The following is a 15,871-nucleotide window of genomic DNA, read 5'->3' as shown; positions in this document are numbered from 1 at the left end:
CTAGGCAGGCAGGTCTCCACCGGAAAAGGACCTCTCTCTGGGTGTAAGAGAAGCTACCCTTCTCTTCCTCTGGAAAATCTGCTCACCACAATGAAGCTGGGCTTTCCAGAAGGCGCCGAACAGTCCACGAAACTTTTTCTGGGAATATTCCCAAAGTCTCTAGCTGGGAGTCTTGAAGCCAGGCTCCTTTCAGCTGGATGCACGGCTGGCAGAAACTTCTCTGAGGAACTGCGAGTCTGTTCTAGGGCTGCGAAGTCGCTTTGCTCACCCAGGGACACCAATATATTGGAATATGAATCCCAATATAACCAGTTAGATGGTGCCTAGGCGAGTTCTGACCCTCGCTGCTGGGCCAAAGGCAGCACTGTGGTGCTTTACCCCAGAGATACCTTGGCTGGCGGAGAGTGCAGCGGGGCACAAGACGCAAGTCCAGGCTTGTCAGGACTCCGTTTACCTCAGGAGAGAGCTTCTGGCGATGGTGAAGAGAAGGAAGGAGTGGATTCTGCCAGAGGGTTATATCCAGATGTTTATTCCATGGGTGCAGAGGTCTGCACTGGGACAATTCCTCCAACAGAATAGAGGCCACATGGTCTCATTAACATTTAAGGCTCAGGGCAGGGGAAGGGGAGGGGACAGGTGAGCCACCAACCAGGTGAAGGGGCAGGGTCTCAAGGGACTAGGGACACCTATCACACGACACCTTGCTGGTATGTTAGCCTGATTGACAGGGCACACTCAGCGAGGGGCGAGGGGGAAGGGAGAAGGTAAAACAGGACATTGCAACACACCGCAACACCCTTCCAGGAGCCCAATGCCTGGCTGGGGCTTCAGGTCAGGGGGTCCTTGAGCAGCTGCCCCAGAACCTCCCCCTGGGTCACCCAGCAGAGCCAGAGCCACTTGGCCTGGGTTCCCCAAAGGCCTCAGCAAGCTCCAGGTCCCTCCCAGGAACCCTCAACTCCCTCCAACCCAGCATCCCCCACATGCCCTATAAGTTTTCCCCATGGCACTGGCCATGGCCATGTCCCCACAAGTCGCTGGCCATGTCCCAACATGTCCTCACCCATGGCTGTCTCCCCACCATATTTCCATCCCTGTCATTGTTCCCCACATCTCCATCCATGCCCGTGTCCACACATGTCCCCATGAATGGCTATGGCTCCCTCCATGTCCATGTGTCCCTATGTCAGTCTCCATGTCTGTGTCCCACCATATCTGTGTTGTACCATGACCACAGCCATGTCTTAGTTCAATGTCTACTTTTACCTCAAGATTAGATATTTTAAAGGCATGAAGAGAAATTTTAAAAAAATCAAGACCATAACAAAAGGATTTCAGTGTCCATGCTGGCTGAGGATCCACGTGCTTGGGCAGAAGGCAAGAACCTTTTCTGGTGGAGTTTCTATCCCACTGTCTCCAAAATCTTGGTCTTTGCCCCAGTTTTTCATCATTTGGCTACGGAAGACACACTTGGGCAATAGGAAATAAAAATCGTGGAATCCCTGAAGTTGGAAAAGACCTTGTCCCGGTTCAGGACAAATTTGGGAGAGAACCCCCAAAGGGGTTCCTCTGGACAGCAGACTGAATTGGCCCCTCCCCCAACTGGTTCAGGAAAAATAAAAGACCTCCTTGAAGAAAAGTGGAAAAAACTCTTTATTACACAATAAAACCTAAACAGTATTAAACAATAAAACCTCTTGCTGCTCTAAAAGAGAAACAAACTCACAAAGTCCCCTCCGTGGGCTGTAGCTTGGCTCACTCAGTCTCTTATCAGTCCCTCTGGTGCTGGAAATGCAACGGCCCAGGCCCGGCCTGGTGGGCCACAGGTGTGAGCTGCCAGTGCTCCCCTGGGTGTTCAGGCCAGAGCAGGTTTAAACAGGTCCAAAGAAAAGGGAAAAAAACCCACAGTCCAGGGAACTTCTTTGCCTCAGCTAGCTAAAACTAACTAAAAGCAAAGGAGAGCTCTGTCCCACTGTCTGTCCAACTGCAGACAACACAGCACAGGAGCAGGAATGTGGAGGAGTGAGTGCCGAGTCTGAAAACAAACTCCGTGCTTCTTCTCTCCCCCTTTCACTCTCAGGACAAGTCCTAAAGGTACAAAACTTATTATTCAGCATAAACAGAACAGACTGGGGAAACAAGAATCATATAGTCCAGTCCACCCTGAACATAACTTCAACACCATTCAGTACTAGGCTCATGTTACCAGAAGATAGGAATGAATGCAAAAGATTTCATGTGGTTGAAAGTCGAAATCTGCTGTCCCCAAGGAATTCCCATTGTTGGTCTGTGTCCCAATGGATGTTCCTGCTGCTGCATTTATCTAGCTGCCCACAGGGAACCAGGAAGATGTGAAGCCTCCAAGCCAGGTGTCTTTCCAACACAGATCAGCAGGACCATGGATCACCAGGGCTCTGCCCAACAACTGTCACTGGGGATCATCCAACGTGGATCCTCTCATGGCGGATGGAGCTGGAGCAGCACACAAAGCTCTTCCCACACTTGGGGCACGCGCAGGGCTTCCCTCAGTGGCGCCTCCGTTGGTGTTCTGTCAAGTGAGAGCTCTGTGAGAATCTCATCCCACACTCCCAACACTCGTAGGGCCTCTCCCCGGTGTGGATGTGCCGGTGGATGGTGAGTTTGCAGTTTTGCTTGAAGCCCTTCCCGCAGTCGGGGCAGCGGAACGGCCTCTCCTCGGTGTGAATCCGCTCATGTTTGAGGAGATGGCAGCTCCTGTGAAACCTCTTCCCACACTCAGGACACTCGTAGGGCCTCTCCCCAGTGTGGGTGCGCTGGTGTTTTCTCAGGTCAGAGTTCCACCCATAGCTCTTCCCACATTCCAAGCAGCTGTAGGGCCGTTCCCCTGTGTGGATCACCTGGTGCCGAATCAGCGCCGAGCTTCCTCTGAAGCTCTTCCCACATTCCCCGTACTCAAAGGGCTTCTCCCCAGTGTGGATCATGTGGTGCTGCACCAGGTAGCCCTTCTGCCTGAAGCTCATCCCACATTCCCCACACTCATAGGGCTTTTCCCCAGTGTGGATCACCTGGTGCCGGATCAGTTGGCCCCTCTGCCTGAAGCTCTTCCCACATTCCCCACACTCAAAGGGTTTCTCCCCGGTGTGGATCCTCTGGTGCTGGATCAGGACGGAGTTGTGGCTGAAACTCCTCCCACACTCCTCACACTCAAATGGCCTCTCCCCAGTGTGGATCACCTGGTGCTGCCTCAGGGTGGAGCTCCAGCTGAAACACTTCCCACATTCCAAGCATCTGTGTGGCTTCTCCCTGACATGAGGCTTCTTCACCAGCTCTGAGCTCTGGCTGGATCGCAGGATGCATTCCTGGCTCACGGGGCCTCTTTCCTCCCCAGAGCTCCCTGGGCAGGGTTTGCTGCCCCTCTTCATGAGGTACATTTGGGGCTTTTCCTCCTCCTCCATCAGGCCACGCCCTGGGAATGAAAAATCCTGGTTTGGGGAAAAAATCAAGAGGAGAGCAGCTTGGACTGGAAAAACCTCCATGTCCAAGTTCATCTAGGAAAGGCATTGGGCATCTTGTGTCTGTAAGAACCTCCAAAACACCAAGATTCAGCACAGAAATCCTCTAAAGATCAAGATGCAAGTCTAAAATTTCCCAAACGTCAATATTCAGCAAAAACTCCCGCCAAAATAAAGAGATTCAGCCCTCACAAAAAAACAAAAGCACCAACATTTGCCTAATAAAGCTCAGAAACATCAAGATTCAGCCCCCATGAAAATCATGGATTAGCCCTACCCCGGTCACCTGATGCATCTGGGGGCACAAAGCTCCTGGGGCTGTGGGGGAGGCTGCAGATACAGGGAGGAGTAGAACCTTGTGGTGCCACCTCTTTCTGCTCCTCCTTCTCCTCTGTCCCTGCTCTTCCTCACACTCCTCTTCCTCCTACAACTCCTCCTTCTCCTGCACAATCCCACCTTTTCCTCCCACGTGCAGCATTTGACCAGTTCGTTCCTCAACCCTGCTTCTCCTTCCCTTCTCCTCCTGCCCCAGGCCCAGCTCCCACTGCCGGCTCCCTCTTCCCCCCAAACCCACAGCATCCCACGGCAGGGGCAGGGATGGAGCTGGGGCAGGTCGGGCTGGGGCAGCGCTGGGCTCTCGGCCGCTCCCGCCCGCACTCGGTCCCCACTGCAGCCGCTCCCGCCAGGACAGCGTGGGGGGGCCCGGCCTTGGCGCTGCCCCACTCCCACCTCCCCAAATCCCCCTCAAGGGGGGCACACAGATGGGGAACGCTGGGAGCTGCAGGTCTGCCCGGCAACTGCTGAGTCATCAGCGCCATGTGCTATGATTGGCTGAGCACTGCCTGAGGGTGGGGCTGCAGCAAGGGGGGACACCCTGCTCCAGGGGGGATGTCCCACAAATGGGGGACCCCCATGAAAGGAAGAAGAGGAAAGTGTCTTTACAAACAGATGCTGTGGATCTTCTCAGAGATAGAGCCAGGAACTTGTACATAAGGAAGCGACAGGAGAAGCCATCATTTTCAGAAAACGTTATTAATTGATGACACAGACTGCTGCTCAGCCAAGGTCCTGCTAAACTCATGAACTTTGAGAAGAACAAAGACTTCACAGAGCCATGATAACCGTTTGCTACATAAAAATAGGGAGCATATCAAGGGGATATGTAGTAGGTGGATTGGGAAGTCTGTTCCTTTTAAGTACTCCACCCAATGGGGAAAGGAAGAGGGAGATGCAGCTGAGAAAATTAGGATGATCAGGAGGCTGTGTCCTCCAACAACTGGAGAGACTCCATAGGAAATGTCCCATGGCCTCTGCCTTTCTTTAGGAATTAAATTACTTTTACAGGACTCGTCTGTCTGCTTTGTGGACAGAAACCTCTGGTGATGTCAAGTTTTCCGCACACCTTGGGACACGTCTGGAATTCCTTCCACCATATGTAGCAGCGGGCAGTGAGTGCAGCTGAAGGTGCCTCACCCAGTTTGGGTGATCGGCTCCCTTGGGGGACAGCAGCACATGGGATTGATTGGGTATCTGAGTGACCAGGAGACAGACGAGTGACACATCAGGGCGGGCTCTGAAGAGTGAGCAGGGAGAGAGCACTGAAAATCTCATCAGTGAGTGCACTGGGATCTTTGGGGAGTGAACATGGCAGGGCACCCATGCAGGGCAGAAAAGAGAAAGCCAGGAAGGGGTCCTGTGCCAAAGGGATGATGATCCCAAACTATCTCTGAAGGGTCCCTTCCGAGAAGCTGAGGGAGTTTGCACATTTCCCCAGAGGTAATTAAGGACTTGGACACCCAGAGAGGCAATAAGGGAAGCGGAGAAGGGATTTAGACAACAGGGGATGGATGGATGGATAGTGTTGGTGTGCTGGGAAGAGACTGGGTGAAGAGGAGTGTGCAGCAATACGGTTAAGGCAAGAAGCAGCAGGAGGATTCTATGTGGTAAGAAAAAGAAAAGAGGAGGAAGAGAAAAATACTGAGGATTGGGGTGTTTTTCAGCAGGGTCTTATCCACAACCTTTGTCAGCTGATCATTTGTATCCCTGGTTTCCAGGAGAGGAAAACAAGGAGGTCAGGGTTTCAGGGGGTTTCTCTGTGGGGGGCAGCGGCAGCACCGGGCGCAGAGCTGCGGCACCGGGAGCACGGGCTGGGGGCCTGTGGGGAGCTGCGGGGCCGGGCCGGGGCTGTGGGGCAGCCGGGGCTCAGCGCCGGGCGCTGCCTGACCCCACCAGCCCCGGGCAGGGCCGGCAGCGGCCCCCGGCCCCCAGGAGGCTGCGGGACGCCCCGGCCGCTGCCCGGCCCCGTGCAGCTGCCGGCCCTGCCCGCCGGGGGGCGCCTTTGGACACTGCGGCAGGACAGGGAGCGGCTCTGGGCTACGGGCTGGGGAGGGCACCCTGAGCACAGGGAGGAGGAGCAAGGAACACCTGGGAAATGTCGATTATAAGGGAAGGATCAAGATATGCTTTGGGTCGCTGGAAAACAAATGATTTTGCAGAAAGCTCAGCAGCTGTCAGAGGATGAGAACCCACAGGCACTGAGGGGGCTGCAGGAGGGGCACAAGAAGGCCCTGCAGCACTTGGGCACAAAGGCACAGCAGGTGAGTGCAAGAAGGGAGCAGCAAAAGGCCAAGCTGAAGGCAAAGGCCAGGGCACAGTTCCTACAGCCCCTGAGGGATCAACCCCAGGGCCCAAGGGGGCCCCAGCACCCAGGGCACGGCTCGGCCACAAGCACCTGGCACAGGCATTGCCCTCCTCGGCAGGGGAGAGCCCACCCAAACAGCCCCTGGCAAGGAACCAGGGCTCCAGCTGCAGGGCACAAGGACACTGCAAGCACAGACAGCAGCACCCTCAGCACCAGCAAGTCCACCCCTTGATGGACATGGATTGCCAGGGCTGTCACAGCTCCCATCACACCAGGGACCCTCCACACTGCAGCCCTTGAGAACATTCAGGTGGGTCTGCATTGAGAGGAGGCATTTCCTGATGGACAGAAGGGCCTCTCAATCCACCCTGAATCTCAGATCTAATGGGCAAAACAGTAAAGGAATATTTTAATTTTTAAGGGAATGAGTGGGAAAGATGAGCAGGTATGATTTGTTCAACCACTATTAGAAGCTGTGGGGGATAGGTTTGAAATAAATTAATTTTTTTTTTCCTCCAGTGATTGTAATTAACTAGGAAGGAATTTGAGAGCTGGATTTTAATACTGTAAAAGGGGATACAGAGGCTAGTTCTGTTCTACCTTTGTGCCAAAACCTGACAAGGCCTATGCTGAAGTGAACCCAGAAGTGTGGGAAGCCCCAGAAAAAATACAGACAATTTGATATGGAGCCTCCCCAAATGACTTTGAAGCAACCAGGACAAGAAGTGTCTAAAATCAATACCCTGTTCCAAGAGAGGGAAGGAAGGGCTCACAGCCTGGTACTGAGTCCCTGTTAAAGGCAGGGTTTTGGAGCCAGGGATCTCTCCCTACAACACTCCTATCCTGCCAGTCAACAAACTGGATGGATGGACACAAGGAAAAATCACAGAATTTTCAAGTGTTAAAATGAAGATTAACTGAGGTGGCTGAGCTGGGCCTTCCAGACAGGGAAAAAGAATTTGCATTATAGGCAGATATTAAACAGGGCCATGGCAAAGGAATTCTTGTGTTAAAATGTTTAACACAGTGGCCAGAGAGTGGCCTCAATGTCTGCAGAATTGTGCAGCCACAGCTTCCAAAAGGAACTGAGGCCTGAAAACTGATGACAACAGTAAGATCTCCTACAGTTCAAGTCTGGCATCAAGGTAAAACTTTGACAATCAAAAGAGCCTCTAAATGGATGAGCAGGGCTCGGTTATTACAGTATGAAACTTCTCCAATGGCACAGGAGGATTCAGAACTGAGGACAGGGCAAGGGTTTAACCCAGCCTCCTGTTTGAACAGCCTGGAGAGGGGCTGGCAAGGAACCCAGGACTGCACTCAAGGGACAGAGCTCCAGACCCAGGCTGGGACAGATTGATGATGGGACATTCCCTGGCCTGAGGGAGAAAATGTGTTTGTGGAGGGCTCTGCAAGGGCAGCAGAAGGGAAAAGAGCTACAAGACAGGCTGTTATTAAGGAAGGGGAATCAGACACAGCGCAGGTCACCGCCCCATGCTCAGCTCAACCGACGCAGCTCTGGGTGCTTGTGAGAGCCTGGCACTGAAATGCCCTGAGCAGGAAGGCTTCAATATCTTCTGCTGACACCATGGCACCTAACAGGGGGGCAAAAGCAATTCTGACTGCTTCAGCAATCACTGCATCAATTATACAGGTATTTTAAAAAAGAATAATTTCAAATTTAATTTATAAAAATAAATTATTTCTCTAATTGTGCTTCTTTTCCCTTTGCTTTGGGGAAAGGAGTCTTGAATTATTCTTTATAGGATGTGACAGCATTCAATAGAGATGAGCTTAACATGTTAATAGACTGGGAACAGCCCAACAGACACCCACAGAGATAACGAGCAGCAACAAAACATCAACATTGCCCAGCAGCAAACAGCAACCAACACCTACCCCAGGCACTGCCCCCGGCAGAGCTGGAGACACCTGGGCTGGAAAAGGCTGAGAAGGAAATCCAGGAGTGTGGAGACCGAATTCACATCAGAGGGGAAGAAATCCGGGTCCAACAGGAAACCAAATACTAAGAACAATGCAACTTCTAAACAATGAATATTAAACCAATGGATTTATATTGTGTCAGACTGTAGAAAGTTCAGGATAAATCTAGTAAAACTCACATGTTATGGAATGATTTTTCTCTACACAGCCTGGCTATATGCGGATGAAATTATTTCTGTTGCACATCCTGGCCAGAATCAAGTAATGCCTTGATTATCTAACACTAAAAATATTGTTGGAGAGTTTTTGTTCTTCCTCCAGATTCAGTGCTAAGATTACAACATCAGAATGTTTTTTTCTTAACAATCTTACTTTAATATTGTCAGTTACGTTTGGACCAGGGTTCTGAGAGCCAATTTTTATTCTTCAGGGAAGTAGCAGAAATTTTTATTGCGGAGGGAGGTTTTTGTGTATGTGTATGCATAGCCCTTAGTGATGGCAAAATTTTGTTATGGGTTCTTCCATATTCACTTTAGGCTGCCTTTTAAAACCTAGAAGAGCATTAAAGGTGACCGTTTACCTTGTAAACAGTTAACAGAATATTGTTTAAAAAAAGCAGAAAAATAAAAGCAGTGGAGGGGAGGGAACACATGAGATACCAGATTGCTGCACTGGAACACAAGGTTCAGTTTAAGACTGCTGGGCAAAGTGTGGACAATGCACCTGGGTCTCTTGCCTAGGGCAGGAATTGGGCTGATTCCCTCTGCCCCTCACCCCAAGCTCTGCCTGCTGGCACTGATGGAATTTGCACAGCTCAAGGCAGAGCCCAGGGGGCTCTGACCTTGCAACAGAAACCGTGAAGCTGCAAAAGGAAACAGCAAAAGGAAAATGTTGTGAAAACTTCACTAAAATAAGTGGGGGGGAATCATCCCTCTGCCCACTCCAATATGTGCTGTCACTGTCTATGTTATATAGGGTGTATCAGAGCACTGGGGATTTTTGCTGCCAAAAATTCAGGGAAATCGGTTGGGAATCCAAGGATTTGATGATTTAATTAGAGAAAAGTGGTCAATTGATGCAGCCCTGGCTCCTGAGGAAGGGCCCAAAAATGGGGAAAAGATGAACGGCCAGCAGAACAAATCCTGCAACACCATGGACCAGCCCCTGGGAACCCGAACCAATTCATATCAGGAGCCACAGAACCCATTTCTCATTTCAATGGCATCATTAGATTACAAGCTGCCCTTGCAATAATAACCAACCAGACAGCTCCAGCTCCTGACCTTCCTGCTGAGCAATGAACTGAAATGAGGAACACAACACTTAACCATAGGATGGGATCAGATCATCTGTTAGCAGAAAAAGGAGGAGTTTGTGGAAAATTAAATGACTCAAATTGCTGTTGGCAAGGAGATGACAATGGAAAAGTGGTGAAACAGAAAACAAAGGAAATAAGACAGCAGCTCAGGCACCAATCCAAACGTGGAAGGAATGGGAATGGGACACATTTTCGTGGCTCCCTGGCAGACCATGGGTTAAACAATAGCTGTTTCTCCTCTTATGTGTTACAGTAACTCTCATCTTTGTACCACGCGCCACACCTTGAGAGTGCAGCTCATTCAGTAGGTGAGCAAGGGGATTGTTATAGATGGGTAATATGACGATTGGCTCTTGGAATTAAGGGATGAATACTTTTTGTATGTTAAGAGAAGCTTTGCTGATGTATGGTTACGTTATTTTTGTTTGTAATTTGGACAACCTCTGTTCTCCTCGTTGTCCCTATCCCCTCCTGTACCGTTGCCACTGGAGAGCCTCGGTTGTCAGGGTTGTCGGGGTCACATGGAGGGAGGGCGGGCACATGTGCCCCCTTGCATAGGGCAGGCAGAAATGGGGAACACCGCACCTCCAATCGAGCTGCATGAAGTTCTCCATCAATGACGGCAAGGAAGAGTTGACTGGCATTTGGGAGGTGCCAGGGTTGACTGATGAGACACCAGCGTAGAAAAGGTGGAGCAGCCATTTAGTGGATGAGCATCTGGCAGATAGGCATGCTGGCAGCACTCTCCCTTTTACCTTATTCAGTCCTTTGTTTTGTTTGTTTCAGTTTAATAAAACTTTAAAATTTTAAAGTAAATGGTCATTTCTCACAGGTATGCAGGTGGCAGCCAGGCCTCCTGATCCAGAAATGCCCAGGAAATGACAGGGAATGAGGTAATTGAAAATAATACCTAAACGAAAGAGGACCCAGTTAGAAAAAACAAGTCAATGTGAGAATCTGCTTGGAGATGGGGCCAGTGACTTGTGTAACGGGAGAAACCATCAGTGTCAGAAAATGTTACTAATTAACACAGACTGCTGCTCAGACTAAGTGCCGCTGAAATCCTGAGCCTCGAGAAGAAAAAAGACTTAACAGAGCCACGAATATCGGATGTTATATGGGGGGGAGGGTTTGCATCGTAAGGGAGACATGCAGTTCGCGCATCAGGAAGTCTGAACCTTCCAAGTATCTCAGCCAGTGGGCAAAGGGAGAGGGAGATGAGGATGGGGAAATATAAAGGAGCCTGCATTTAAGAGACACCTGAAGGAAATTGCCCAAGGCCTCTCCCTCTGCTCAGCAATAAAGTCACTTTTACAGGACTCCTCTGTCTCCTCTGGGCACAAAAACCTCCGGCCACGGCAATTTCCCCGCACAGCCCCGGGCACGGGGCAGCCCCTCTGTCCCAGCCACAGCAACCGGGCCGAGCCAGCGCTGCTCCGGCAGCGGCTCCTGCCGAGGCAGCGGCCGCAAGGAGACCGCGGGCAGCCGCTCCCGCAGCGCCCTCACGCCAGCGGCAACACGGGCCGGACACGGCACAACGAACTCGCCTGAGACCCCTGCCGCCCCCGAGGTCCGCAGCCAGCCCCGAGCCCCCGCACAACCAAGCGCGGCTCCCACCTGCGCTGCGGCCGCCTCCGAGCTCCGCCGCCGCCTCACCGCGCTCCGGCCGCTGCCGCCGCTCCCGGCCCGCACACACGCACCGACAAGGGCGCCGCTGCCGAGCCGCGGCCGCCCTCAGCCCAACACCGGGGCCTTGCTCCGCCCCGCTCCCACCAATCAGCGCGCCACAACCACGACTGACGGCACCACCGCCTAATCGCAGCCAGGGGCGGGCTCTGCACACGGCACAGCCCCGCCCCTCGCTCTCCGGGCCCCCCGGGCTGAGTGAGGGCGGAGGCGGAGCTGAGGGACAGCCTTAGAACGGGCCCGGGCCCGAGGGGATTGAGCTTGAAAACACAAAGAAACTTCTCCGCAGCTCCTGCCACGGCATTCTCGACACTGCGGCTCCGGTGGCTCCGGCTCAGCGGGAAGCCCTGGAGCCTCACTTCTCCTACCCCTAATTAGTGGCAGCAGTGCATCGCTTTGATTTCCCTCAAAAAGGGAAAACTGCTCAAAACCTTTGTGGATAAGTGGGAGAGGGGAGAGATTTCTGACAGAGAACTTCAAAAACTCAGAGCAGGATAATGAGAAGTGAAGACCCTTAAATCCAGCTTTCCCCCACGCCTCCCTCCTTCCAGCTGCACCTCCTACCCCGGCAGTGCCGCAGACAGGGAATGGGGCCGGGCTCTGTTCATGCCCCGGGGCTTCTCCCTCTGCTCAGGGACAGGAGTCGCTCCCCTGCTGCACCCTGGGCTCTCTCCCACCGGACACTTCTCCAGGAACTTCTCCGAGCTGAGTCCATCCCACGGGGCACAGCCCCCTCCAAGTGCTGCAGCGTGGGTCACTGTGCCCCGGGGTCAGTCCTGCCAGGACAGGCTGCTCCAGCGGGGCCCTCTGGCCGCGGGGTCACAGCCTCCTCTCAGGCATCGCCGTGCTCAGCGTGGCTGCTCCGGGGGCTGCAGGGGGATCTCTGCAGCCCCATGGATCTCTGCATCCGACACCGCCGTCTTTGGAGGTGCCAGGAATAGGCTGAGCTCTACCTGAAGCTCTTCTCACATTCCCCACACCCTTCCCAGCACAGGGAGGGTTTTTCCTCCTCACAGCTCCCCTGGCTGACAAGGAGTGGAAGAGACACGGAGAAGGGAAAAGGAAAAGGCAGAAGGAGAGGAGGGAACAAGGGAGGAAGGAGATGAGAAAGGAACATGTATGGATGTAGGACAGAATGAGGAGAAGAAGGAGGGCAAACAAGGAGAAGATGGGATTTGCCTCCATGGCAGAGGGAAGGGGAAGGAGATCCCCCCAGTCCATCCCTGGCAGGATGGCGTTGGCAGTGAGGCTGTCCTGCAGCGATGCTGGGCTGGGAGATGGAGCAGCAGAGAGGGGAAAGGGGCAGTGATTCCTCCTGCCCTGCCTGGCTGTCCCAGCCTGGAGCGTCCTGGCGCTGCCCAGGCCCTTGGAGCGTCCGGCACTCCGGAGCCCGAAGCTCACGGCTGCTTTATAAAGCTGACAAAGTCGGCAGGATGGGCCTGGGTATGATCTGCAGCAAACTGGGTTTATTGGTACAGGAACAGGGCACAGAGCTGAACAGGGCCCAGGGACAAAGACACGGTGCAAGCTGAGGGCACAGGGGGTTTTTACATGGGGTAGTGAGTGGTTAAGGGTCGGGTCAGCTAATGGGGAAACAGGGGCAGAGGCATGCAGTAAATTAGGGCCAATGGAGGGACAGAGAGGGAGAACATTCTAGGGACTAAGCAGAGATGGGTAACATGGGTTGAACTAGGATAATTAAGCCAACAGGCCAATGGGGTAACCTAACTTTACATAAATGAGCATGTGCCTGCAAAGATCTGTGGGAGAAGCAAGCTTCTCACCATAACCTTGAAATCTATTCCTCCCTTTGGGGACCAGTCCTCCATGGGTGGGAGATTAAACTCTAATGGTAGGCCCATGGACCTCCACACCAATGCATTTTCCTTTTCTTTTTTCTTTCTCCATCCAGACAAACTTTATGATTGGCAGATCATGGCTTGGGAGAACAACAAGGGGTGAGCGCCTTGGGTGTTGTGAGAAAGGAGCCTCACACTTCAGAATTTTTAGAATTTTAATAAGGGATATACAGAGACCCATTAATAACAGCACTGGTGCTTGGTGATGGCCTCAGGCACACCTGTTAACCACAGCAACTCTTCTTGTCTCCTTTTCCCCCTCCATTGGTCAAATACATATTCATAATGATTATAGTAATTCAGACATTTCTTTTAACTTGTTTACATGTTCCAGGAATTCTTTAGGTTGATTTGACCCCCGACTCGCCTTTTTAGAGTACGTGCAGGAATCGTGGATTGTTCTTTTGAGGGTTGTGTGTCACTCCCTCACAAGGGCCCCTGTTCTGTGGTTTCACAGGTGACAGTTATTGACAGTGGAAGGGTCAGTGGCAGGACTCCTCATCACATCCCTTCCTTAAATGTTATCTGACCATGCAGACGGTTTTAGCTATTTCCACAGGTCCTTTAAATGAACATTAGCTATTTCACAAATATCTCTGAGTCATTCTCATTATTGTCAGTTAGTTAGAAAAATAAAAGCATTAGTTATTATTTCACAACTACAGCTACTTCTGCAAAAGTTAACATTCTAATGCACAACATCTGGCATCCACTTTAATATTTTGCAAAAGCCAAACTATAATGTATGTTTTTCATACTATCCGCCAACTAAAATATCATCCATAAATGATGTTCTGAGGATATGAGCTACCCAGGGGCCAGGGCATTGGCCACAAAAAGCTGACAAATTATACTACAGCAAAAGCAGTTAAAAGTGATTACAAACTGTACTGCATCAAAATTGTTGTAATTAAGAATACTTTGCAGAAGTCAATACATAATAGCAAAAGCCAACACTACCCAGTTATTTATAACAAACCCAGGGCAGGTTTTTCCCTTGCATGGAGCACTTGGGCCTTCCCCGGGCCCCTTCTGCCCTCGTGCAGAGCCGCTGGCATTTTCCAGCACACCCAGTTTGTAACCAAGAGCCGGGTGCAGCCCAGAAGGCTCCAAGCGCCTCCTTCCAGGCTGACTCTGCAGGTGCCGAGGCTGCTCTGGGCTCTGCCAGGGCTCTGCTGGGGCTCAGCTCTGGGCCAGGCTGGGCCCGCTCTCCCCTCACATTGCTCCGGGCAGCTGAGGCACAGCGGGAGGAGGAAGGGACACGGCAAGGCAGTTGAGGGTTAAGAGAGTTTTTATTCAAAAAACTGCCATAACAAACAGGCTGTCCTAAGAACCATAACAAACAGGCAATCCTAACTACCCTAACCAACTAACAGTGCTAACTACCATAAACAACTAGCAGTGCTAACTACCATAATTAACTAGTTGACCTAACTACTGTAACAAGAAGCTGCCCTCAAGTGCTTCATGTCCTCCGCTGCTCCCTCAGTTGCTTTGCTGCAGTGATGAGAGGTGTCAGGCTGGAGAGAGGCTTGGCTGATGATAAAAATGGGTGCTGCCAAAAGGATAAAAAGGAAAGAAATGAACTGTTACTTTCCAGAGTCAAGTTCCTCACAGGCTCTGTTGCAACAGGAGAAAGGGAAATGCTTTGAAACTCAGGAGAGGGAAGCAGGCTCAGATTGGATCTAAGGAAGAGTTTTTTAACCAGCAGAATGGGGAAACACTGACAGAAGGTGCCAAGAGATGTAGGAGGTGCCTCCTCCCTGGAAACATCCAAGCTCAGGCCAGGCAGGGCCCTGGGCCCCCTGAGCTGCCTGAAGATGTCCCTGCTCGCTGTGGGGCACCAGGCCCAGATGAGCTCCAAAGGAGCCTGCCAAGCCACAGCAGGCGAGGATTCTGCTTGCTCTGCGTGTGGAACGCAGCCAGACTGGAGACTGTCGGAGGGGGCCCCACAAGAAAAGCCCTCCCTGGCGCTGCTGCTTCCCCTGCAGCCCCTGGCCCTCACCTGCAGCAGCTCCTGGGCAGCCCAGCGCCGCTCCTCGTCCGTCTCCAGGCTGCACTCGATGAAGTCCCGCAGCAGAGCCGACAGGCGCCGGGGCTGCTGCAGCTGCGGGGTCCCGTTCTGCCGGATCAGAGCGCGAGCCTGCAGGGAAAGCAAACTCAGCGCTCTGCCAGCTCCCTTCACACCCACACGGGCTCACATCCACCCCAGGCCTCAGCCCCAGCTCCAGGGGCACTTTCCTCCCTGCCACAGATGCTGCTCAGAGCTCATTTTGCTATGCCAGCCAAAAACCGCAAACCCTGGGGCTGCCACAGCTACTGCAACATCCAAATGATCTCGCCTTGAGAGCCAGTTCCATTGGCTGACTCTGTTAGTAGGAACCTTCATCAGAAATATTGTGTTATTTCAGAGGATTCTTACATCAAGTGCATCTCTGCAGTGCCACTGACACTCAAGTAAATGCATTCCTGATGCCCCATCCCAGAAACTGCCAGGCAAGAAACAGGAGTTTTGTGATGCTGAAAGCTCAGGCTTGGTGACACAGAGAAAGTAGCTTGGACTAGGAAAGAAATATGTTGGACTATGGGGATGTTAAACAATCATCTTCATGTTTTCAACAAGTTTCCCAGTGAGAAGAATCAGGGGAGAAATCATCTCGCAAAACCTCTTTTAGAAACTCCTGCAGAAAACTTGTTGGGTTTGGGGGCGGGATGTGGGGCTGGTGTGCAGTTTTCTTGCAAGGTAACATTAGAGCTGATGCACTTGCTTCACATTTTCAGGTCATCCTCACAGCCACAAGAGCTGCAACAACATAAATCCCAAAGCAAATTGTTGCTAGAGATTGCAGAATCTTTGTCTGTGTTGAAGATGGAGTGCTCTGGGCATTCCCTTCCCATGTGCAGAAACCTCCAGCTGCTGCTCCCAGCGCAGGGT

The 15,871-nt window shown here is 52.0% G+C and overlaps 2 protein-coding genes across 2 annotated transcripts in view; both read right to left on the bottom strand.

Moving 5' to 3' along the window:
- LOC102065444 (class I histocompatibility antigen, F10 alpha chain-like) overlaps positions 1-15,871 on the bottom strand; it is a 469,176-nt gene that overhangs the window by 284,869 nt on the left and 168,436 nt on the right. The gene's annotated exons all lie outside the window — the stretch shown is intronic.
- On the bottom strand, positions 1,627-11,143 carry LOC141725869 (uncharacterized). The gene is made up of 2 exons (XM_074530030.1): positions 11,009-11,143; positions 1,627-3,442 (listed from the first exon to the last, which is right to left on the bottom strand). The coding sequence occupies exon 2, from the start codon at positions 3,429-3,431 to the stop codon at positions 2,523-2,525; it is 909 nt and encodes a 302-aa protein (XP_074386131.1). The 5' UTR covers positions 3,432-3,442; positions 11,009-11,143; the 3' UTR covers positions 1,627-2,522.

Source organism: Zonotrichia albicollis, chromosome 31, assembly GCF_047830755.1.
Source record: "Zonotrichia albicollis isolate bZonAlb1 chromosome 31, bZonAlb1.hap1, whole genome shotgun sequence".
Taxonomy (NCBI): domain Eukaryota; kingdom Metazoa; phylum Chordata; class Aves; order Passeriformes; family Passerellidae; genus Zonotrichia; species Zonotrichia albicollis.
The sequence above is the reverse complement of the archived record's forward strand: the minus strand, read 5'-3'. Positions and strand labels throughout refer to the sequence as shown.

Bases quoted from the DNA above. Each gene is read 5' to 3' on its own strand.
- LOC141725869 (XM_074530030.1), bottom strand. From the start codon at position 3,431: ATGGAGGAGGAGGAAAAGCCCCAAATGTACCTCATGAAGAGGGGCAGC.